General features: G+C 44.6%; 1 protein-coding gene across 4 annotated transcripts in view; it reads left to right on the forward strand.

The window, feature by feature from the left end:
• Nucleotides 1–533: 533 nt before the first annotated feature.
• Nucleotides 534–24,358, forward strand: part of ZEB1 (zinc finger E-box binding homeobox 1) — a 128,949-nt gene continuing 105,124 nt past the window's right edge. For 2 of the 4 annotated variants that reach the window (XM_083824318.1, XM_083824320.1), the window contains exon 1: nt 534–667. In XM_083824318.1, the coding sequence (XP_083680444.1) occupies nt 610–667 (58 nt within the window). In that variant the 5' untranslated portion in view covers nt 534–609. Of the gene's footprint in view, nt 668–2,128; nt 2,224–16,666; nt 20,982–24,358 lie in introns of those variants that run through there. The other 2 variants (XM_083824319.1, XM_083824321.1) reach the window with 2 other exon arrangements.

The following is a 24,358-nucleotide window of genomic DNA, read 5'->3' on the forward strand; positions in this document are numbered from 1 at the left end:
TAAATAAGTTTTAGTCCGTTCAAGTTTAACGCATGAAGTGCGGAGGAAGGTGTCATCCGTCAGGGAAGGGTCCCGTCGCTTGTACGTCTCAGAAGCGAGACCGTTTCTCCTCTCACAGGGGCCGGTCTCACAGGAGCAGCTCCGACGGCCCGGCGAGGCGGCAGCGCTGCCCCCTTCCCCTTCCCCTTCCCCTTCCCCTTCCCCTTCCCCTTCCCCTTCCCCTTCCCCCAGGCGCCACCTGAGGGGGCGGCGGGGGGCACCTGCCCGCTGCTCGGGGCGCTGTGAGGCGGCTCCGTGCCGCCCCCCCCCGTCACCGCGAGCCCCCCGTAAGGGGCCGGGGGCCGCGCGCCGCTACCTGCGGCCGCCGCTTTCCCCCCGCCGCCGTTTAAAGGCGCTGCCGTAAAGCGCCCGTCTCCCTTAGCAACAAGGTTGGGGCCCGGCGCTAGGTGTGGGAAGGTGATGTAAAAGTACAGCCAGTGTCGTAAACCAGGTCCGGGCGGGGAGGGGGGGGGTGGGGGGGGGGGAGGAGAGGAGGGGAGGGGAGGAGGGGAGGGAGGGGGAGGGCGGGGGAGGAGGTGACTGGAGCATTTAGACACAGGCGAGAGGATCATGGCGGATGGCCCCAGGTGTAAGCGCAGGAAGCAGGCGAACCCGCGCCGCAACAACGGTCAGTCAGCCGCCGGGGCAGCGGCCGGGGAGGGTGTGTGTGGGGGGGGGTGGGACGGCGGAGCCGGGCCGGGCAAGAACAAGCGGAGGGGGAAGGGGGGAGAACGGGGAGAGGTGGCGGGGGAGACTTTGGGGTGCGAGAAGTAGAAAGTAATGCCCCGCCGGGAGCCGGCTGGCCCCGCACCGCCAGACCCGTTATATCCGCTACCTGCCTCCCTCCTCCGCCTAGCGGCGCCTCCCCGCGCCGCCGCCTGCCCCGGACCGTTAGGCGCTGCCTGCCCCGCGCCGCCGGGGGGGAGCTGCGGGGGGGGGGGGGGGGGGGGGGGGCACGTTTTTTTTTTTTTTTAATTTTTTAGTTTTTTTTTTTTAATAAAGGGGGGACGCCTGCCTGCCTGCTGCCGCCGCCCGGGCTGGCCCCGGCTTCTCCGCCCCGCTGGGGGGCTGCGGGGGTGGGCGGGCGGGCGGCGAAGTTTCTTCCCTTCCCTTCCCCTCCCTTCCCCTCTCCTCTCCTCTCCTCTCCCCCCGGCTCTGGAGGTACCTGTTTGTATAATAATGGGTGGTAACGGTTTGGCCGGGGGCCCCCCTCTCTGCGTGTGTGCGACCCAGTGCTGCGGTCTATATAAGGAATTACATTTACGTTTCAGACTTAAGGGCTGCCGGGCTTCTTCTTTCTTTTCTTTTATTTTCTTTTTTTTTTTTTTTTCTCTTTTGGGTACGTGTGTTACTTTAAGATGCCTTCTGGAGGTACACGGGGGGGGGGGGGGGAGCGCTCCGTACACCCACTCCGCACTTATTTTCTGGGTGGGGGAAAAAAAAAAAAATAGAGAAGTAGTCGGGCGCTCGTAGCGACTCCTCGTAATACGATGTACAGCAGGAGGTTTTGTAACCTTCCTTGGCAATTTTAGGTTTTATGTGGCATTTCCTGTGCGGGGTCACAGATAGGAAGGCTCTCGCCCGCGATCCGAGACGTTTCCATACGCAGTGGACGGCCTCTGAAATATATCCGAGGCACGATTCCTGCCTCTGCTCGCCGATCCCGGCCGGTTCAGGCATAAAGTGTTTACAAACGGTGGCCTTTCCAGGGGCTAACGAGTCGATCTGATTGCTTTGAACTTAGGAGGGCTTTCTTAATTTCGCCGTGCGCGTTTCACAGCGGGTATTTTGGTTTACACGAGGGCGTTATTAATTCCTTGTTGTAGTGTAAATATTTGTATTTAGCTCAGGATTTGGCTCCGCGAAAGGTAAGTTTGGAAAGTGCTTTTCTCTTTACCTTATTTAAAATGTTGATGATCAGAAAAAGGGGCTTTTCTTCTTGCTGACGACATGTGTGTGACATGTGAGTCTGAACCACCCAGTGTCTGTGCAGGAGCTGTAAACATGTTTACCTGAACAGGAAAGAAAATGGATTTTTCTCTTAAAGATCCAGTGATACGAATATCATACTCTTAAAACATATCAACAGATGACTGGCGAGAGAGATTCTCTGAAAACCTAGCTTTTGAAGTCGACGGGGAAAAAGAGATTCTTGATCGCTGCAGCAAATGGCAACTTGTGCAGGTAGAAAAAAAGATGGTGTTTAGTTTTCTCCTGCATGCATGTCAGCCCCCTCCTGTCTGCTGCTTTCATTCTCAAGGGAGGGATTTATTTACCACGCTTGCTGTCAGTGTTTTTCCTTTGTGCTTAATATTAGAAAAACAGATTTGAGGCTGTTTAAGCACAAAACGTTTTGTCTGCGGCATGTATCACTCGCAGAAAACAAAAGGTGTGTAAGACAGGGTAGCGTTCCAGGTATCTTTCATCTTCATCACTTTTGGACCTCGTCGTTGCACCCTTCTTATTATAAAATCCCTTTGAGTCCGTATCGAGTAGTTCTGCTGTGTAAAATAGATGGCTTGTTTTAGGCTGTTTCTGGTTCCTTTTTTTTGAGGAATTAAAACCAACTTCAGTCATTGTGCACTGAAGCATCAGGATCGGTTAGATAATAGATTCTGGATAATAGAGATTTCTCAGCAGTGGGTTTTTGTTTGACTTGCAAATGTTTACTAAAGAAAATGGCTAGACAAATGTTAACCCTTTAACCTTTAAAATAGGTGTGAGACTTATTTTTCTTCTAGATCTCTAAACGCACTTTGCTCTCACGGATTAGTATCTTCCGTTAATCCAAGATCAGCGTACAGGAGATGCTTCAGCAACTGCCTTGTTTGTAGTGCACACTAAATCAGTTTTGTACTGTTCCAGTTGCCTCGTTTCTCCCTCGTACACACAGAGGGGGAGATTAGAGGGAGATGGCACTCGGTATTCAGTGTGCCAGTTAACAATGCTGGGCTGTGGCATTAAGTTATTGTACTGTAAACTTTCCCTCTGTTTATCTGTTGATAAGCTTAGCACAGCTATTCTTGTACTGTAAACTTTTTCTTTTTTTTTTTTTTTTTTTTTTGTCCCTGTGTTTGAGAGCCAGAACTTATGGCTGCCATCCTGATGCGTTAAGTGGAGCTGGGAAGACAGTCTTACCTCCTTAACCGGAGAGCTGGTCCCTTTTCTGCCTTCTTTATTGGCCGCTACAGGAGATCAGCAAACGAGCCGATTGGTGCTACCATTAGAGCCTTCGCTAACGAGAAAATCTGGCACTTCTCATACCTGAAGAAAACTATTCTGCATCGTTGTCCTTACTTCTGGCCAGTACACGAAAACCTCCACTGCACTGAAGCAGTTAGCGAAGTGTTAAGACGACAGCACCAGGCTGATAAAGCAGGAACACGGTGCTGGTTGGGAGTCTCTCTTCCTATCTACCTTCTCCCTTCTGCTGTCAAAAAATGACAGAGAAAGGGGGAGGAGAAAAGAGGGACGTGATTTTGCCAGTCATCTGCACTGTCACGCTCTGCTAATACTGTGCAAACTTAATAAATTCAGTCTCAGCAAAATTTTTTTTTTATTCTATTATGAATTGGCTGGCAGGATCAGATCAGTTGCTTTCTCAGCATTTCTCGTATGTGTTATGATTATCTTAATTCCTATTAAAAAGCAAAACTAAAAGTAAGACATCTTGTTCTTCAGCAATACCGAGACGAGTAAAATGAGCAAAATGTTTAGAGTTCCCTGGCTTAAAAAAGATGTTACCAACTGTTAGTATTTATGTTCTGAAACTGTTGTAAATATACCTTCAGTTCTTTTTACCATAGAAAATATGTATGAAGAAGAGTGTATGAAATAGTAATTTCTGCATGCTGTCAGATAGGAGAGGAGAAGGTATGAGGCAGGCTTCCCCCCCCCTTGGTAACAGTAAGTCACTAAAAGGTTACGTAGGTTGACTTGTGAGAGTGCTATTTCAGTTGCTCTACACGTGAGTTTTTCCTCTTTTACTTTTTATTTTTATTACATAATCATTTCATACGTAGTGTCGTTACGAAGCTACGGCCTGTAAGAAGAACCCAAGTGCCTTTGAATCGGCCAGAAGTACGGCGTGTCTCTGTGAGCTGCGAGGTGTTAACTACTGGCAGGATGTCAGGTGTTAGCGGCGCTGGGGATACAGCATTCCTTGTCCTGCCTTTCCTCTCGTGCCCCCCTCCCTTTCTTCTTCGCTAGGTATCGCGCTTTCACTCCAGCATTAATTTAAATTTGCATTTTGGGAATTGAGGAATGTAGCTCAAGTTAAAATTCCAGGCACAGTGAACAGGTCTACATGGACAACTGAATTAGCTGTTTGAATCTTTTCTCGTAGAAGGAAATCTTTTCTCATAGAAACCAGTAATGCTTCTGTTTTAATTTTTAGCTACTGAAGTGTGATGGGAATACTTTTTAAAGTGTTGTAATCTTTATTTTTCTCTCAGTAATCAGTGCTTGTTATTTTAATGGTCGTGAAGCAGTGTTTGAAGGCAGTTAGTTACCTGAAGCAGGATTTTTTAAGGTGGTTACCTGCCTGAAACTGTTTTCCTTGCTTGCAGGACTATCGTAAATATGCTGCTGAAACAGCAGGTGAAGAGCAGTAGGTAGGTGGGACTTTCACTCGGGACACGGCCTTACGAATTGTAGATCATTCAGATTAGGTATTTTAGTTAAGTCTGGGGCTCTGACTCTGTGAATTCAGCTGCAGTGTTCTGTTGACAGCTTCCTGTTGTACCAGATATTCCTCCCCACCGAGCCTTTCTGCTGCCTTCTCAGGGCCTTACAGCGGGTCCCGCTAATATCAGCGTCACCGAGCTGCGTGCCTGGGCCCTGGCTCTGTAACCGAACTCCTGCCTTGGTAGTGCGGAGGGAAACGAGCCCTGCAGCCAGCTACGTCTCCTTCCCAGCTGCGGGCGAGGTGGTTTTGGTGTCCTGTGACTTATTCTTGTGGAAGTTTTGCGGTGTGGGGGAGAGGAGGGGAGAGGCTGGAGTAATCTAAAGGGAAAATATCCGCGCAATGCCTCTCCTCCTGTGGAAACATCTGTTTTAATAGGGTTTAAAATGCCAGTGAGGGGTGGCAGACATTTCTAACGTGCGTGGAACTGTATCACTATGTTAAAGAAATAAAGCCTGGTTTTGTGAAGTTCGGGTTGTGTTTTTTGTTTTGTTTTTTAACTGACTTTTTTTTTGAGCAAGTGCCCTGTAGGGCAGGGAAGCTGCTAGAACTGCAGGATCTAGCCACATGGCACTTACGGATCTCTATTTCTAAACTCAGTCATGATTTACCAAAAATATAAGATCACTGCTTTCAACTCAATAGCCGTTTATGGTCACTTCGAAAACTCTAGCAAATTGATATTGCAAGCCGGTGAGCACGTGGTGTGCTTTGGTGACTGTATATCCAGGACTTTCTTCAGTTTTCAAAATGCGGTTCGAAATGAACTCTAAGTGCCTAATATCAGATTCCTGAAGTTCTCCTCCTACTTACCTACGTTTTCCAAAAGGGCTCACCAGGTAGGATCCTCGCGGTTACGGGCGAGCAAGCAGGACCCAGCTTGCAGCAATGGTCTCAAACTTTGGTGCTTCGTGCTGGCAGCTGTTTGAGGCCTGTTATTTTTGAGGCCTAAATTCTCAAGTGACTTACCCAAGGTCACACAGGAAGTCTATAGCAAGACTGAATCTCAGCCCATTTTTTAATCCTTGGGACTACCCTTGCATTTGGCTTGATCTGGAGCCTTAAAGAGAGAGAACAGATTTATCATTTAGCAGTTACTATTCCTTTCGGTTAAAGTATGTAAACTTTTTCGTGTTTACTGTGTTGAAAAACATGTACTTTCAGCAAACAGGGCAATATGCGAAACTCAGTTTTCTCTTGAGTCATTTCTAAGTGGCAATAAGATAGTATCTGCAGTGCTGGTGCTTCCTGTCTGGAGCCAATGTTGATATAATGATGAGTTAGAGAACTAGAATTGGTATTTTTGAACATTTTGGTAATCTTATCTTACAGTGTAAGTACTATGATGTGCAGGTAGTCAAATTTAAAACAGAGAATTGACTTAGGACCTATGCTGTTAAGACTGGAATCCCTACTCTGATGTGTAGGGTGTTTCTGTGGGGTTAACATCTGGGCAGACACAATTTGTTCAGATGCTGGTTTTGTTGGGACAGTAATGTCTCAGGAGAGTCTCAGCGTAGAGCTGGTATTTCTAACATTTGAAAACGACTGCTAGGCAAATAAAAAAAAAAAAAAAAAGCATAACTCCTCCTTAAAACAAAAATTCCCCCAAAGTGTGTAAATAAAGGTCAGGCTTCGAAAGCCTGCTCGAGCAAACACATGCCAAGGCCGAGCCCCAGCACTGCTGCTGGGGGCGCGGGGGCTGCTGCCCTGGCAGAGGACGTGGCAAGGGAGGAGCTGGAGGTGAGGGGCAGCTGTGGGATGGGGACCCTCTTGCCAGCGTGCACTTACAGCTGTGGGATGCTGCCATAGATGAGTTGTGATGGGGACCTTTTCTCGTGTCGGGGAAAAAAAAAGAAAAAGCAACCCGCAGAGCAATGGCATACTTGTGGGTCAGGGATGCACAGGCGAGAGAAGGTGGAACAGGAGGGATGGTGGTCTTGTTCTTGGTGAAGGTCTGGCAGACCGTGGTGGCCTTTGGGGCAGAGATGAGCACGGGTCTGGTCCCCTTTGGCTGAACGAGAAAATAGCTTGGCCCTCGATTGGCTAGGTGATGCCTTGAAACTGTGAAATTCTTGGGGATTTGTATGCTGGTGGTTTTGTACGTGTGTTTTCTGTGCCTCCTGCTCCAATGTTGCACAAGTATTTCTCATTGGTCTCGATCTGCTTTTCTGGCTGTCTTGTGTCTGGTGTCTTATTTTTAAGTTATTGGAAAGAATAACAGAAGTTTGATATTTAAAAGCTGTTCACAGTTGTAGCTTTTAATCTTTGCTTGCCCTCTTCTTTTAAAGAATGGGATTATTTTAAGCTTTCCTCTTGTGATGAGCCTTAGTTTATTTATTTAGTAATCTATTTGGCCCTTTCTTGTGTAGATGAGAAGAATTCCTGTGTGACAGTTGAGGAGAATGGAAAGCCCACTCCAGAAGAATGAGACTTATAAAATACTGACTGCTGTTAAACACAGCATAGCTTTATAGATCTATTTCAGTACTCCTGAGAAAAATACTATCCCCCTCACCACCATGTAAGCACCTTTCAGGTAGTAAAAATAAATGTATGAAGTCTTCTCTTCCAGTAACCGTGCCTATACGTCCGATTCCTTGTACGAATGTCTTACATGACAGCTTACCTTCACATCCCACGAGGGTAGGTGGTAGAGCAGAAAGAAGAAACTTGTTAAGGGTGAGTCTTTGCATATGGAGCAGCTGGGCGGTGTTCGGATGTCTCAGTTGGCTAGTGCTAGCCATGTTAACCAGCCTCCTTTAGGCTTGTGTGCTCGTCCCCCCAGGGAACCCTGAACAGGGAAGAAAGGAGGCCTTTCTTTTCCACTTTCCCTCTCCTTGTGCTCGTTTCTGATGCCGTTAAGGGAATGTGATGGTATCTTTTATTTTAACACGTTTTTTCAGAGCAACAGAAGTTAACTAAAAATATGCTCTCTCATCCTGGAGAAGTCAATACTGTTTGAAAGCAGCCTGCTTCAGCTCGCTCCTTTTTCAGCTGTCATTCCCAGCTGTCACAATCTCCTTGACGGGAGGACTTTACCCTGTTGTTGCAAAGCAGTCTGGTTAACAACTGCTGTCACCCAAAGGTTAAAACCTGAAAACTGGTATCCTTTGTCACTTCCCTTACAAACGTTTGCTTTCTGTTTGGTAGCATCTCCCTTGTTCCTTGGCCTTCAATATGTTCCACCTATCCTATTTTTGGAGAGCTGTGTAAAGCAAATGAACGCGTGTGATGATGAATGTGTTCTTCTTGGTCTGTTAGGGGGCTCAATTAGGGGAGAGAGAAGTTTGTTTTTTATTTAATAAAACAATTCTGTGCTGAGATTACACTCCATCCTGTCCAGTTAGGGTCTCTAAGCATGATTACCAACCTTGAGGAGAAGGACTCATGAAACTACTTCTTTAAGCACTAAGGAACCCATATGATTTTGCTATGAGAGAGTGGCATGAAGTGTGCCAGGAAAATAAATAACTCTCCCTTTACTGCTTAAATACACCTTTCTAGTATGTTTTTTCTTTGGGAGAGATGAAGGGGGGAGTAAATACAGATATTCCGTCTTCCTCCGTGCTTTTCTGTGTGTGTGTGGTTTTTGTTGTTGTTTCTCATGAGTCAAGTATTAGAGCTACATTGGAGGAGCTGGCAAGAGCACCAGAGGCAAACGGATTATAAACCTGGCCTTGCACCATGCTCCTGAGAGGGACTTTCATGGACAGTGCTTGGAAAAAGGGGGTTGAATATCTGATGTGGTAGAGTATTTCTTGCCTATGATCGAGCGTGCCTGGCCTTGCTAGGATCAAATGCTACTTGGGCAAGTGATGCTAGATAGTACCTTCAGTTACTGTGATATGAAATGTTTTCATTACTTCAGCTAATGTTCATTTCCAAATTCTGTCTGACAGACGACTGACAGATACTGAGGGCAATTTTCTGTTTTGTAGAGACATCTGTCCACCGAGGATATATGGGAGAAAGCAAAATGAAATTACAAAACATCACAAATGTGGCATGATTGAAAAAGGCCTGGGGAAATCTATTCCATCTGAAAAAAGTGCGAACTAAAGAACAGAATATCATACCTTAATTACAGGGCTTGGGTTGCTTTTCCTTAAACTGGTGGGTTTGACCTAAAGGTTGGGTTTTCCTGTCTGCTCTTTTAACAACTCCCCCCACCAATATCTAACACTTATTTTTTTCCTTAATGTCCAAAAACATAAGGGAGATGAGTTGTCCGTTTTTCCTAAATAACACTTGCATTTAAACAGTTTTTCCTTGATACTTTGAGGAAATTCTGCCTTATGTCCTTTTGGGTATACATCAGATTTTCCTTCTTCCCACTTTCTGTTCTGCTTTATTCTTTCTCTTAAGTTCCTGTGTAATATGTAGGGCGAAGCATGTCAAGTTCTGGACTGGAAAAGGAGATCTCATTCAGAATCTGTAGCCTATTTAGTCTTCCATCCGATTTTGCATGTCTTCCCGTAGATTTTCCCGTGTTCCTAGTATTTACCGAATAGCTGTATTGGGAATTCAAGCAAAACAGAACTAGTCACATACTACTGGATTCATTCTTATATTATTGTTCACAGGAAGGACCTAGGTACAGTTGGCCCTGCAAAGAGCGTGAGGTGGTGAACGAGGACTTTGAAGCAGAGTTGGCGTTGTAATGACTGGCTTCCTTCCCTGCTGCTGTCCCTTCCCCTTCCTTGCAAAGCGTTTTCATTTGAAAAGCTAAGGTGTGGTCATCAGGCATATCTGTTTTCAACTTCCAGTAATTTTTAGCTCACTGCAGAGCTACACCATAATTACATATGCAAATGCAGTATTTTTTTTTTCCCCTCTCACCTTGAACATGTGGGAGAGAAAGATAAGGTTGCAGAGTACCACCAGGGATGGTGCTGCCGCAGAAGTGGAGAAGTACTTCCCTGGGACTTGTACCGCAGGGGGAGTTCACAGCTTCTCTGCTTCGAAGGCAACAAAAAAACCCTGCTCTTGCCAAACTTAAACTTTAGGTGAGAGCCTTCTGAATGACTTGCTCTAATACATTGTGATACATTCTAGCTGTTCTGGGTGCTGAGAGTAAATTTGTTTGCAATAGGAATTAATTTCATAGATGTGTATTATACCCAATAACTTAATTTTTTGATGATTAATCTACTGAATGCTCCCTGTGGTAATGTAGGGTAAACTTAGTAATGGTACTATAATGCACACAGACTAATTCTGTGGAAAAGACAGTTCTGACAAGTTTTTCTCTTCATAAGACTTACTTTTGCAGATTTTAAAGTTGTCTGACATACTGTAATCCTAAAACTCTTAACTGTATTTACAACGAATACTAGAAGTAACCTGGAATCAAAATGCTGGGTAGCTGTTTCTGCCTCAAAGTGGAATAAGAGAAACAAGAACCAACATTGAATGGGTACTTGTAGCATGGGAAAACAAGAATTGTTCCCCTGACATAATACAGTATAACATGCCATAGTTTTCCACACTTCACCACGTGAGATAAAGCACGCCTTCGGTGACCAGCCTGTGTGGCTGGGGAGGGACTTCTGGGAAGGATGAACCAGACTGGTACCTGAGCGTGTGAGTGACTAAAACTGGGTGGTAGACTTTCTGTTTCTGTGAGCTAAGCCAGTTCATGCAAAAATGAGAATTTTAGCTTTCAAATTGCAAAGGGTATGAGTAGACCTAGATGAATAAACCTCTATTGTATGTCATGATTTTTATGGTCCTGACAGAGGATTCTTACAAGGTTTGCACACTGCCTGTAGATCTGATGCTCAAAAATGTTTCTTTTGCCAGTCCTATATTTGACTCTGCTGAGGGACTTCCCTTCAGAAAAGAAAAGAGTAAGAATTCTATCAAATGTGGGCATTTTCTTTATTTTGGTATGCAATTACAAGCCTTATCTATTTACTTTACGCCAACTTAAAAAAACAATACACACAAACCCACAAAAACCTCCTTGTTTGCAGTATGATATGCAAATCACTTCGCTACATTTGTTCTTGCATATTATGTAAAAATGTTTTGGGATATAGGGAAACTTTATATTTTTTAAAAAATAAGTCTGAGTTATTTTTCAAGTAGGTAAGAAAATAGAAATGCTAGAATTGAAAACTTGCCAAATGTCTTGTTCTAGTAACTTACTGTTGCTTATCACATAATATTAGGGATTGGAAGGGACCTTGAAAGATCATCTAGTCCGATTCCCCTGCCAGAGCAGGAACACCTAAATCATGTTACACAGGACATATTTATATTATTTTATATTATATTTAGCTTGTATTTAGGCTTATCTTTAGCCCTTATTTAATCTTTCTAATTATAACCAATATTTGTAAGCATTTTGAAGTTGTTGTACAGCAAATCACAAGAATAGAAAGATATTTGACTTTTCAAGTTAAGATGTGCCCTCACCATTAAGGCCTTCCAAGTTTGTGCCTCAGTGCATCTTAAGAGGAATTCTACTTAGGCTTTTTTTAATTTCTACCCAGCCCATCAACCTCTGAAGAACTTGTATGCCTTAATTTGACCGCAGAAGAGTCAAATGTCTTCTCGTTGGTCCTTGGGTCTACTGTTGGAATATTTTGTAGCCGAAGTGTGTGCGCGTGTGCACGGCCATGTGTGCTGTTCCCCTGCCTTCCCTTTTGTCTGTGGAGCTCCTGGCTGACAGCAGATTAGCCATCTGAATGTGGGCAGCACAGAGTAATAGGCTGCGCAGAATGCCCGAGGCTTCTCGCATACAATAAAATGACTCCATTAGAAAGCAAAAAATGACAAGCCTGCCACGGAGGGCATCTGTGCTGGGGAGCTGGAGAGAATAGCCTTTGGTTTATGATCATGTTAATGGGTGTAAAATAAACCTAATTTTTTTCAACTGTCAAAAGTATTCCTAGGTGCTCTACCGACTAGCGCTGAAGATCCTTCTAGTGGGAAAATACCACGAGCTAACTGGATGATGTGCTTACCGCTGACTGCTCCTGCCTGGTATATACACGTGGGGGAAGGAAGGGAGTAATAGCGTGACAGCTTGGTTTCATTTTCACTGTGCAGGTGTCTCTTTTCTCCCTTCTTGTTAATCTTTCTTTCTAGTGTTTTGATTAGTTGCAGGATTAGATAATCTACCTTGCAGAAGTGTGCTGGGTTTAAGTCTTCTGGAAGATGTGCTAATACAGACTTGAAGGAAACTGGGCCAGAAATATGGCTGGCTGAGACAGAGGGAATCCAGATGCTGGAGGAGGATTTAAAATACAAAGCTGTAGTAATCTGGATAGAGCAGAGGTACAAGTCTGTGTGCAGAGCACAGTAGCAGGAAAAATAGGTAGGAATCCTGTCAAGATTTTGACAGCTACACTTATCTGCTGTAAGAATCTGGTGTTTAAGAAAGCTGTTTTTTCTACAGTTTACTGTTTGCATAAGCAGTAGTGGCTGCTGTTGCCCTCCTAAACTCCAATTACAGTTTTCAAGACTTTCTGGATTTTGTGGCATGCAAGCTCCTAAAAGGTGCTCTACAAAAAGGCGCACTGCTTTCATTTGTCCTAAATGGAGGATCTTCCTTGATGGCTCAGGAAATGAAGACAACTTCTGGTGAACACGGACTTGCAAACTAACGCAAAAATAATTCAGCATATAGATTATGGCGGAAATGTCCAAACAGGTTAAGCTTGTCCTAAAATGCTTAAGTTTTAAGAAATCTCTTGACTGACATTTGTTTTAGCCTGTCTTGCTTGTTGGAGTCTTCTTAGTATATCGCTGTAGATACAACTGATACGGACTCTGGAAATCTACACTTTAGCAACAAAATGTACAAATTATATGGAATTGTATACAATTGTAATATATTGTACTTTTAATAAATGGGAGTACTATTGGAATAACCCTTGTGTTACTTTTTGTGTTCTGCCAGGTCTTGTGGCTGTTCTGGACATGTATTCTGTGTGCTATGTGGGCTGCGTCCCTTGGAAAAACTCCTCTTTTTCTGCACTTCGCTTTTCATACCAGCTCTTCTTCAGCCTCTTCAATTCATTTTCTTTAAGGGGTTCCCTTCTTAAAGTTATTGATAGTGTCCCTTCCTCTCCATTAATAAAGTGCTTAAACCACCCCCCCTCCAAAAAAAGGAACAAATGAGGGTGGATTTTAGATTATTCTGCAGAGCTACACAGTTACTCCTCCCTTCACAGCAGTATTAATTCACATAAAATGCATTTTGATTTCACAATTAAGAACTGTTTCTGTGATCATATGAGCTTTTTATGGCACTGTAAACTTCAGCTGCTTATGAAGGAAGCTGGTGTTAAAACAAGAGCTCGGTTAACAGTCTCTAAGAGTGGATGGTCTGTAGATGGAGACAACTAAAGTACTTTCCAGGCCAGTTTAATACGAGAGGATCTGTGGGGTTTTTCTCCTCGCCCTTCCCTGTGCTCATGTGACTGCTGAGGTGTGCCGTGGGAAGTATCTGTTCCTGAGTCACCGGTGGTCAGGGAGGCAGTCGCTGGTAGGTGGTCTGAAGGCACGGGGGTAAAAGTACGGGATAGAGGGGAAGGAGGTGACTACATATTGTTCAAGTCCTCCAGCGTCTCTAATTGAACTGGCACTGCTGAAAGCAGTGTGTTGTGCACAAATGCAACTTCCCTAAGCTGCGTTAATGAATATGAGTAGAAATTCCAGAACTGTTCTCTTCTCTTTCGACTTTTATGATCACACACGTCCTGCTGCGAGAGGGGTTGCTGCATTGGGCTGACCTGGCCCAGCACAGCTGCAACGCTGAGCTGCGGCTGGTTTTCAGGACAGATTTTGGAAAGTTACAGAGTACTGAAGACAAAGAACCGTAAAGCAGATGAAAGCTCAACTTCACTTAGCCAGAGGGAGAAGTAGGAAATATGGTTCTTGTTGTCTTAAAGGTATTTAGGTTACAGAGAAAGAAGCGTTCTTCCTCTGGCAGATAGTGTTACTCTACTCCTCTTGGTATTTAGGCTGCAGTAGTGGAGTAGCTGGTTAAAATGCGGGCGATGAGAAGTTTGCAGGTATGAAAGGATCTGTTGAATAAACTTCTCTGTGCTGAATTATTCAAAGCATTCATAAAAGAAGTCTTGTGATGGGGTATACCTTGTGCAGTAAGCGATACGGTGTGTCAGCCCGGCTGGCCAAGCCGTGGGCCATTCCCAAATGTCCCTTGTAGATATTCACTGCAGATAAATTTGGGAAGTTTATCTGGATCTTATACCCGACAGCTTCAAAACTATCATTTAGTTGGTTAGTGTGGATAAGGTTCTATATTTAAATGTAAAATATAGTCCTAGTGCACACTGCATCTTTCCACTTTTCCATCTTTTCCTTTTTTAAGCATTCTCCCTGTTACAGACCCTCATAGCTTGCTGCTCTGTATTCCGCATCTGGATGTGAAATCCTCATGGCCAGCCCTAGCCTTCAGATTGACAAATGCACCGCTGTTAACGTGCGGAAGCTGAGGTTTTATGGTGATGTGCTGTTGGTCCCTAGTTCAGTCTAGAACCACGTAATTACCTTTGCTTGATTTGTCTGCTGTTACCTGTAGGTAGAGTGCTTAAAGGCGTCTCTGCAGTAGTGAACTGCTACATGAAGAAGATGGAGGGGAGGGGGGGCAATTTCCTCATGCCTCCCTCCCCCAAACCATACACTAGTTCCAGGCCTACTTTACAAACTGGATGGATGCAAGTTTCTTGTGTCAAGAATAAGTCTAACCTGAAATCTTCTCGTCTAACCTAAAATCTTGCCCGCTACAAATATAAATGCTGCTTCTAGGGAGGTGTTTGACAAATAATAAAGACTTATGATCTCCTTGAGAAATATCTTTATTTACTGCAGAAGTACTTTTTTTCTTAAGTTGACACTGAGACGTGGGACAATAATGTCATGTACAAGGAGACGAAAGTGAACCATTTAAAAAACAGCAGAAAAAGACCCGTTAGTAGAACTAATATCGTCTAAATTGCGTTAATAACTGCAAGTGCTAACTGCACTTTGTGCAAAAGACTGACTGATGCTCAAGAACTTCAGCAGAAGAGATGATGAGGTGTTATTGTGGCTTAACAGTGGTCTCCTGAAGATTTTCAGACAAATGTCCTGGTCAAGCTATCACTTCCATTCCTCGTGGATAGCTGGCTGTATGGCAGGTGTCATTTTTAGTTGTGTGGACCATAGCTGGCATAGATCAGTTTCTGTTAGGTTCCAGATGTTCTGTGCCACTCTGATAACAACTGAAGACTAAAATACTGGTTTTAGTTTCCCATGTTCTGTAGAAATGAGAATCTTAGGGACTGGTTTTTCACTTTGAGAAAGAAAATGTGTCTTCTAGTAGGCTTATTCTTTCTTACCTCCACTGTACAAGGGGCACCTAAAATCCCAGCTTACTCGTCACTTTCAGTATTGATATTTATGTTATTCAGAGGTACTACTTAAACTTTCTCATGGTCTAATGACTCAAGTCCTTATGCCTGTGAGATAAGTGTGTTGCAGTGGTACCAAAGTAAAAACATGACTGCAAAAAAAATACTGAAATCGATGAGCTGTTTTCCTAGGTAGCTAATAAAGGGTAGGGGGGAACATCACGAGTCTCTCCCTGTTTGTAGGTTTAAAACAGGGTTCTAGTAAAGATAGAGGAAAAATCGTCACTAACGCTGGCTGGAGCATAATGAAACTTCCTGGCTGGTTCATCTTCTGTTGAATGCTTGTTCACATGTCACCAATTTGATTTAAGAAAAGAGTTACTGTTACGCCTTTCCATGGCTTTCCATACCTTTGTGTTTCTGGCTCCAAATCATCTATTTAAAACAGTGTTTTCAGAAAACCAGGTCCCCTTTAGCTTCAGTTGAGCTAGATGTTCAGGTGCAAGTGTCTACAGCCTGTTCCAGCGCTGTTAGGCTTGTGTTACACCCACGGATGTGCTTTGTAGCTTTCTTTCAAACTGGAGTACTGGGTTCTCTTCAGACTCAGACTGAGAAATGAATCTTATTCCTGAAAGGTTTTGTGCTTTGGTTGAGATACTGATTCGATTTTTGTCATCTGAGGTGCTGTTTGTTTCCATCTTTTCTGTGTGTCGTAGGGCCTATTTGAATCCCCGCGACTCCAATTTTGTGGGATTTCTTTTCCGTGAGTAGGAAGAAGATTCTCTTGGATGCGCTTCAGAGGAAAATGTTAAAAAGCCTCATGTTTATCCTAAAACAGAGTAGTACTTATGAGAAGCTAAAGGCGTCAGTACAACGTTGCTCTCCCTCCTAGGTGGGGTAGTGAACTCGGCTATCTCATCCAGCTGACCGGGAACCTCAAGGAACGAGTTATCCACATCTCTCTCTCGGGCAGCTGTGAGTTCTGGTAACCGAAGTCATGCTCTGTGTTGTTCTGCCAGGAAGATGCTTCCTGTTAATGAGGCCCCGCTGGGTTTTGCCAGGAGACAGTCCTCTCTGAAGCTGAGGTGGCTGCTGCCAGACTCGGTGAGAAACATGAGACTTGAGGCTTGGTTCAGTTGCCTCAGCGTTTGGTTGTGTCTTTTTAAACAGTGGAGGGAATCCAAATGCATGTCACCTAGAGCTGCTGCTCGAAAAGCACGCACCTTCCTTTCTCGTACCTGTGACGTGGGGTACCTGTGTCACGGAGATCTGTCAGAGATCCGGAGACATCTCGGATGGTTGCTTTAGCAACTTTCTATGCTTCTCTTTAATATGTCTGTGCGAGCAAAGTATTTATTGGAAAGTTACAGCTATGCAAAAAGTCCGTGAATTGTGAAATACTGTGACGGGAATTTACCTGGCTACAGACTTATCCTTAATTTTTTTTTTCCCCATGATGGACTGACAGAATGTTTGGGGATATGTAGACCTACAGTATATTTTCATTCCCTTTCTTTCCCTCTCCTCTACTCCCAAGCAAGACTGTTTCGGGGCGAGGGGTGCAGGGGAGGGGGTGGGGAAGGGAGGAAGCCTAATGAACAATGTTTTTCAGCTTAAATAAGGCTTATGAACGTCTCTGCTGTAACAGGTAGTTTAGGTTTCTTGAAATAATTCACGTAGTCTGTAAAACCTACAGGAATTCTGCAGCGTACTTCAGTGAAAACTGTCCGTATCTTGTAGTCACAAACTCTTCAGCAAAGGTTGAAATGTAATCCACAGCAGACCAGTCTCTCTCCAAAATTTTTTAGATCCACTCATTGCGTGTCCTTAGCTTTCCTTTCGATTTTTAAGGGTGTTTGGGAAAACCGCACAGCCAGAAGCATCCTAATATTACTGCGTTGGATGCTATTGGTGATGTCTAATCAATACCTGCGTTGCTATTTTGTATTAAATCTTACTCCTCTGTATCTTACATGTTCTTAAACCACCTTGCAGCCATCGTACCCTGCTACACAACTCAGAATGTTCTAAAACTAGTTAGGCGCTGCACCAAGATGATGAATCTGTTCACTTCCACAGCATGATAAAATAGGAAGGATTTCCATAATGTCCTGAACATGATCTGGCAGTCATTAGAAAAGTAATGTGCTTTGTTCCCACTGGGGGACAAAAGAGATTTGGAGAGATGTGAGCCTTCTCTTGATTTATGGTGTCTGTGTCGTCATCCTAGGGGTCTCACCTTAGGACGGACAAGGCCTTTTAGTCATATCTCCTGTCCCAAACCTTTTTAGAAGCGTGTCCGTATTTTTTAATGTTTTTGTCCATTTCGGTAAGTGGGACACTCATGGAAAGCTTGTTACGTATGGGTTTCCACTTAGGCGTGAGGGCCCTGGAACAAAATATTCCATCTTAAGATGACATCAGTTTTCTATTTAAATTGGGTTCTTAGTTTTTCATGGGGGAAGGGTGTAGATGGAGAAGTCATATTGGACATCTGGACATTCACGAGGACCTATTTCCTTAGCCAAAAAGAACAAGTGAAAAAAACTCTCAAGGAAGCACAAAACCTATATCTATCAAAAGGAAGAAGGCTGTCTTCTGCCTAAAGGTTGTTTAAATTGATGCTTGAGCATATGAGAGGAGGGAATGTAATGCAACTAATTTGTGTCAGCTAACGGGGCATGTCCCACCAAAAACATCCTGTCCTGCTGCTTCCTTGAGAAGCAGACTCTGGTGGGTTTGGTGTATGGGGTCACCGGAGCCTGTGCCTTTGGTGGAAACCTCAAGGAGCAGGGGCTGCTGTTTGGCAGGTGCACTTGAAATACCTTGTCATGGGAGCTAGGGGTAGTAGTGAGACATTGCTGTTTGGTGTCTGGCATCATTCAACTTTAGGGAAGGTGCTAACAGAGTTAGCTGGCAAGTAGACAGGATTCTCTATGGTACCACAATCTTTCCGTGAAACCACCTCTGGAATAAAGTGGCTCGAGATTACCTCCAGTAAAGGAGTTTGCTGTTAGTCTACCGGCGGCAACGTGCTGTATTACACGTAACGCATACAGGTAGGTACCTGTTCAAAGGGAAGCATTGCCTCAGAAATGCTGCTTTTTAGGGAGCAGAACTCTTCACCTGGCGCAGATCCAGGCGCCGTGGCTGCTGCTCTGGGACCTGTTTTGCAGTGACAGTCGCCCCGCTCGCTGAATCGACAGCTGGGCTTACCGCTGCGCCGCTCCGAACGGAGAGCACGCCTCACAAAAGCTTCGAAAGAATACGCTTGTTTTCCTGCACCGTTGTTACTTCTCAGCAGGTTTTCTGTTGCTGCTCCCCCCTTTTTTTTGTAGCCCTGAAGCTGTTCAGCCTGCTACTGTTTAAAGTTAAGTTTGAGTTATCTTCTTTAAATATCCTTAATGAACGTTCGAAGACTGATGATGTTTGATAAACTGAGAACTTCAACGGGAAATTATTAAATAAAGCTTCTTGTGCTCTCTGGTTCAGCTATGTAATTTGAATGTGACTTCTTTATACTGGAATCAACTGATCAACTTTTAGGTTAAAAAAACAACAACACCTGGGCTTTTTCCATATAAACTCTTAGTTCAAGCCTTCTTTCTAATAGTAATTCAAAATTCAATATTCTGCAGATGAATGAGGTGAGTTGTCATCAAGAATCTGGCTAAAAAGGAAGATTACTTGTCCCTCTGGAGAGTGCTGTAGGGATGAAACGGTGCCAGTTGTGGCGTTTAAATGTTTGTCCAGATATTGTTGCTGAGCTAAACTTTGCTAAACGTGCTGTGAAATATAGATTGTGCCAGCCAAGAATATGCCTGTCTGTTGTGGTGGGGGTTTAAACTAGTTCATTTCAGACCTTAGCAAGCGGCAGCTGAAATACTGCGAAGTGACCTTTGACATAGGGACCCATGAATGCCCCAAGTATGATTTCACTTTCCCCACGTTCTTTGTGAATCTGAATGCTTGTCAAATCAGATGTGTGTTTAGACCTTTTCACTGAATGTGCTTGGAGGGGAAGAACAAAGCCTGGGGTCAACTTGGCATAATCCCTGCGTTTATCTTTATTCTATTATGGGGGCTTGTGGGGGATGGAGTAACTATTCTCTGCAAGGTGAAAGTGCAAGTAGAGTGTAGGTAGGCTATCCGTCTTTCCTTCCAGACTTTCCCAACAGCCCGGCCGCTCTCCCGTGATTTACTTGCGTTAACGTACGGCTGAGTGGGCAGGCTGCTGCCGGACCCTTGTGATCCGCTGTTTGTGCTGCGCCGAGCCCTTCTGTACCTGCCGCGCCGGCTGGCCGGTGGGAACAAACACCCGCGGCTTGTCATGGCAGGAATGGGTGGACCTATAGCACCTGGTGCTTGGAGGAACGGGTGGACCTAAAGCGGTCTGTAGCATGTGGGGCTTTGTGGAACGGATGGACCTACAGCGCCTGGTGCTTTGTTCTCCCCGGCGGATACGGGAGGGGAAGTAGCATGGGTTTCTGTACCACAACTTCTCTTGCTTTGGTGCAAATGGTCGTCTTATTTTAAGAGATGATCAGCTTAATATGATTTACTGTATGGTACATATATATATATATATATAAATATATCTTCTTTTTTTTGCCTCTGCAGGCTGTTAGTCATCCCCCAGTAAGGAGTGACTAAGTCTTTTATTACACATTCAAATTGGGAGAGCCTTTGTCTCTAAGGGCAGGATTGTAGAGTTCGACTAAACTATTGTTACAGACTTTTTTTGCAGTATTTTTAGATTTTACTCCTGTGGTAGATTCACTTCACAATAAAGGATTGTTTCTGCATGGAGCTGGAGTGGTCTGAATCTGTAAACGAGCTATTGTGCGGTAAAGTACAAGTGGGTGGAGGAACTATATGACAAAAGGCCTAGTTACCTTTACAGTTTGTTCGCTGTACCTCATACACTTTGTTTCAGAAGAAAAGCACTATTCAAAGGCTCGAGTGTAAGGAGGCAGTCTTTCACACAAGGCTTGTGGGAAATTTCTCTCCAACTTGTGGGTTTTCAGCTCGTGTCGATTTTACCCTGCACGTTCTGAGACTGCCCCAAACAGCTTAACGCTGCTCTGCAGGGGAAGAAAAAACACAAACCACACCTCTTGGGGTGAGCGTTTCCTAATCTGACACTTCGACCAGTATTTTCCGATTTACATGTGCGCTTGTTTAGGGCTCTTCTGTTTACTTTTTTATCGAGCTTTGCAAGTTGATTTTTAAGTGAAGATTTTTTTAAAGGTTTCCAAGATAGGAAGTAGCTTGGCCTCTTTTAATTTTAGAAATTAAAAACAACACTAAGCGACAAGATGTATTTCTTTCTTTACTAAATCTAGTAAGATTCCAAAAGCATTAGCGTGCTTTTTATTTTTTTAACGAGACTTGGAAACTTGATGTTCTCTGTGCTAAATCTGCCGTTGCCTTTGGTTTCTCCCGTGCATATTTCACTGTTTACTTTCCCTTCTCTTTGCTTAGTGGCTAAGTGCTTAAAATCCCTTCCCTGTGCTCAAAACCAAAGCTGCTTCGCTCGGCACCCAGTTTTCAGACGTGAAGCCCTTTCACCCAGCCTTGCAGCTCGGCTGGTGTGCATTAGGGAGAACAGGGTTGCTCAAGTCCACCATCGGCGCCGCGGGACGAGGAGGGCCCTGCGGTGCGGCCGAGCCGGCTGCTTTGGCTCCTCCGTGCGCCCTGCTCCTCTGCTGGGCACCAGCAGCACGGAATGGAGTCCTCGTCCTCCCAGCTGACAGCCCAGGAACGGAGATTAACAGGCTCCAGCCCAGCTGAGTAACTCTGACACGAGGAAGCCGAGGACTGGAGCCATGCCCACGTTAGCTGTCGGCGCTGCGGAGGAGGCAGCCTCTGGCAGGAGGGCAGAGCAGGTATTTGGTGTGGGGAGGCAGTCCAGCAGCGTGTCGGTAGCAGCTTTTCTTCCCTGTCAGTGGCGTCCTTTCAAGTCTTGTGTGTGTTGGGGAGAGAAATTTTCAGCCTCCAACCTGCTCAGGGCTACCAATAACTGATTCGCGAGGGTAATTCTGGGGAACTTACTGTGATGATCAACTCTGCTGCTTTAAGGAATAAGTTTAGCCCCGTTGTTAAGTGCTGTCAAGATAATGAGCAAAATTATCTCAGGCTGAGCAGCATGGTTTGTTGTAGTTTGTTTTTTTCTTCTGATTGTTCCCCCTTCCCCTTCCCATCACAGCCTGCCATTCTCTGCTGCTTTGGGTCTTGTATTTCTGTACGTGACCATCCCAAACCTGCTTGTGATAGCGTACTTGTCACTGTGGTGTCTTTGCATGTTCCATTTAGTTGTATAATGTTAATGGCAGCAACGACTTGATCTTAAAGCTCCCTTGTTCTTGTAAGCTGTATATAGAATATCCACATATAAATATCATATGCCACAACTTTTAACATTTCACACTGTATCAAAACTAAAAAATTCCACCGTAGTTAAGTGCAACTGATTCATGTTTTGAGCTCTCTTGGGTGCTTCTAAATACCAGAAACTCCTGAGCTTGTATTAGTCAGAAGTAAAAAGCAACAGTCAAAAGTCCTCTGTTGCAATATTAAGTTCTTGAATTGGTAAATCGAGCCTGCTCTTCTTAAAATGCTATTTATACTTTTATCTACTGCCAGCTCTTCTCCTCTTCTTTCTGCCAACCTCCTCTTCTGTCAAGCTATGAAAGAGTTGCTGTTTTTTTTCCCCCCTTCTTTCTGTTCACTCTTTCAAGACTGCTCCAGTCTTGATGTCAAAGGTTTCCCAGTAACCCATGCTCCCGTGGCTAGTCCTGTTGGCTGCCAAATGTGGCGTATTCTCCTGGTTTTTGGCTTTTAGTGCTGCGAAGGCAGGATTTGGAGAAGCAGCTCGACCAGCTGGGAGGTGAAAAGGCTGAACCGGGGGAGGAATGTTGAAGGAAACAAACCTGCTATTACGTATCCAGTTGCTAAGTAGTGTGGTATTAGTTGCTCTCGGGGCCTTCCAAAGAAGGTCAGAGTAACTTCTGCCAGCTTCAGGTGGGAAGACGTGCAAGAGAGATGAAGCTGGGGAGGAAACTCGTGGCAGAGCAGGGAACAGTCAATCAGACGTACCTACTAAGCAGCGTTTCTTTAAAGCAATATGAACACTAAGGGAGTAAGCAGTCTCTCACTTTTGGAAGATACACAATGCTAAAAACCCCTCATGGAAACTGCAAAGTATTCTAGCTGCGCGCTGCTGCTGTAACTGAGCAGTTGGTCACAAACGCAGTTCAAATAGGCACCTCCATAATCTAGTGCTACCAACAGATGACAATTCACAAATGTAAACTTTTAACACGGCTGATCTCATATTCCACTTACTGTCCTAAACACAAGTGCCTGGGGGAGTAAATGAATTCTAGTGTGCCCTGAAGGCTGTCTGATTCAGAGTAGCTCAGCCCATAAAGGCACGGGCAGAAATGCCCTCAGAGCCCCAGCTCCTTGCAGAACGGGTGACCAGAAGCCTGCCGTGTGGGGGTCCTTCGGCTCATCTCCGGCTGCAACTTTCCACGCTGCAGAGATGTCTTTGTAATTTAGAGAGCCTGCCTTCCTGGGGCTGGAACCGCCGGGCACGAGTCTGTAGTGAGACGTGTGTTTGTAGGAAGCCTCAGTGCCCCGCTGTGGTCTGCAGCTCTTGAAGGATATCGTTGTTGAACGTGCTAGTGGCCAAAACTTTAAATGAAAAGGTTTCCCTTTGTCTGGGGACAGCGGGACAGAGCACTCTGCCACGTCTGGCTACTGACAGCCCCAAGTTCTTGGGCTGAGCTTTCACTAAATGCCGTAATTTGGTTATGTTGTGGCAAGCTTCCATTCTGAAAGTAAAACTAGACCTTATCTGCCTAATCTGTTCGTTTAAGCGACTTGGATCTTATTTAAGTAGCAGCTACTGAAGGCTTAAATCAGCCGACTGAGCTCCGCACTACTAATTGTGGAACACTTTGGGAGGGGTGTTATGTACGTACACTATTGGCTGCGAGAAAGAAATGTGTAAGTTGTTAAGAGGGAGTAAAAGGCAGTCGAAGTAATTACAAATCCATGTGCTAAGGTTAAATAACAGAAAGGTTGCTGCTGGGAATGACTTGAAAAATGTTGGTGAAGGAAATATAATTCCATTAAACAAAGGTTTAGAGAAATCTTTATCTCTGATCTTGATGAAATCTTAGTAAAAGTGTGCAATCAACATCTTCTGAGAGACTTCAGCAAGACAGAATAATGCAGAATCAGTGTCACGTGCTTTAACACTATTTACAGCAATACTTCATTTAACTCCGCCTGCAACGGCTTCTTCAGTTTGTGCTTTCACATCCTGATTTTAATCCTCGATTGAAAATAATTCCTAGTCAAGTCGGCTGGCGACCCAAAGTGGAAAGAGCTAATGTGCCGTACAGAGAGGTGTGCTGGTTGTGCTGGAAGGCTCTGGTCACCCAGACAGCTGGGTGCGGATGGACCAGCTGTGACATCTCAGGGGTCAGTAATGTAGCTGTACTTCTGCTCTTCTGTCCTCCTTGAGGTGCACTGATATTGTGGGGCTGAAAGAAAGGAATATTAGGCTGCATAATTGTTAAACACATGGTCCCAGCATTATTCTGCGGGCAAACGATGCAGCCCTCGGCTCTGTCAATGAGTAGGTCTGTGGAAGGTGCAAGATGTGGAGATGTCCTCTGTAGTCAATTTCTGACTGTTGGGACCAATTAAGAACAATTCGCAGCAGGTCAGGGAAGCGGTACCTTGTTTAGATGTTGTCTCATTGTCATTTCTTAACATGCCTTAATTCAACTTCTCCTGGATTTTGTGGTGTAGGTTGGTTGTTTTTGTTTTGTCTGTTTCTTTCTTTTTTTTTTTCCAGAATGGATTATCTTCTTTCACCCAACCTTTATTTAGCTTTAGTTTTTAAGTCCAGGGCCCTGTACCTAGTAGCTGGTAAAATAAATAAATAATAAAATGTGGCACAATTGTGATGCTAACTTCTTACAAAGAGCAACCCTTGTCAGCCTTTCCCTGCTCCCAGAGCTCATGAATGAAGGATATTTTTGCTGACCAGTTGCGTGCTGGAAATCACTCAGATGTGTTGCTATTTTTAAAGACAACTCTCGTAGGGCAGACTCCCTCCCTTTTTAAGTATATCTAGAAACCATTCGCTTTTCATGCAAACTGAAACTTGCATGGAACATAGGTGAAGAATTTGACTGGTGCTCCGTGAGCAGGCTTTCTTACCCTGACTCTTATTTTATCATGACAG

The sequence above is a fragment of the Anser anser genome (genome assembly GCF_964211835.1).
Source record: "Anser anser genome assembly, chromosome: 2".
Lineage (NCBI taxonomy): Eukaryota > Metazoa > Chordata > Aves > Anseriformes > Anatidae > Anser > Anser anser.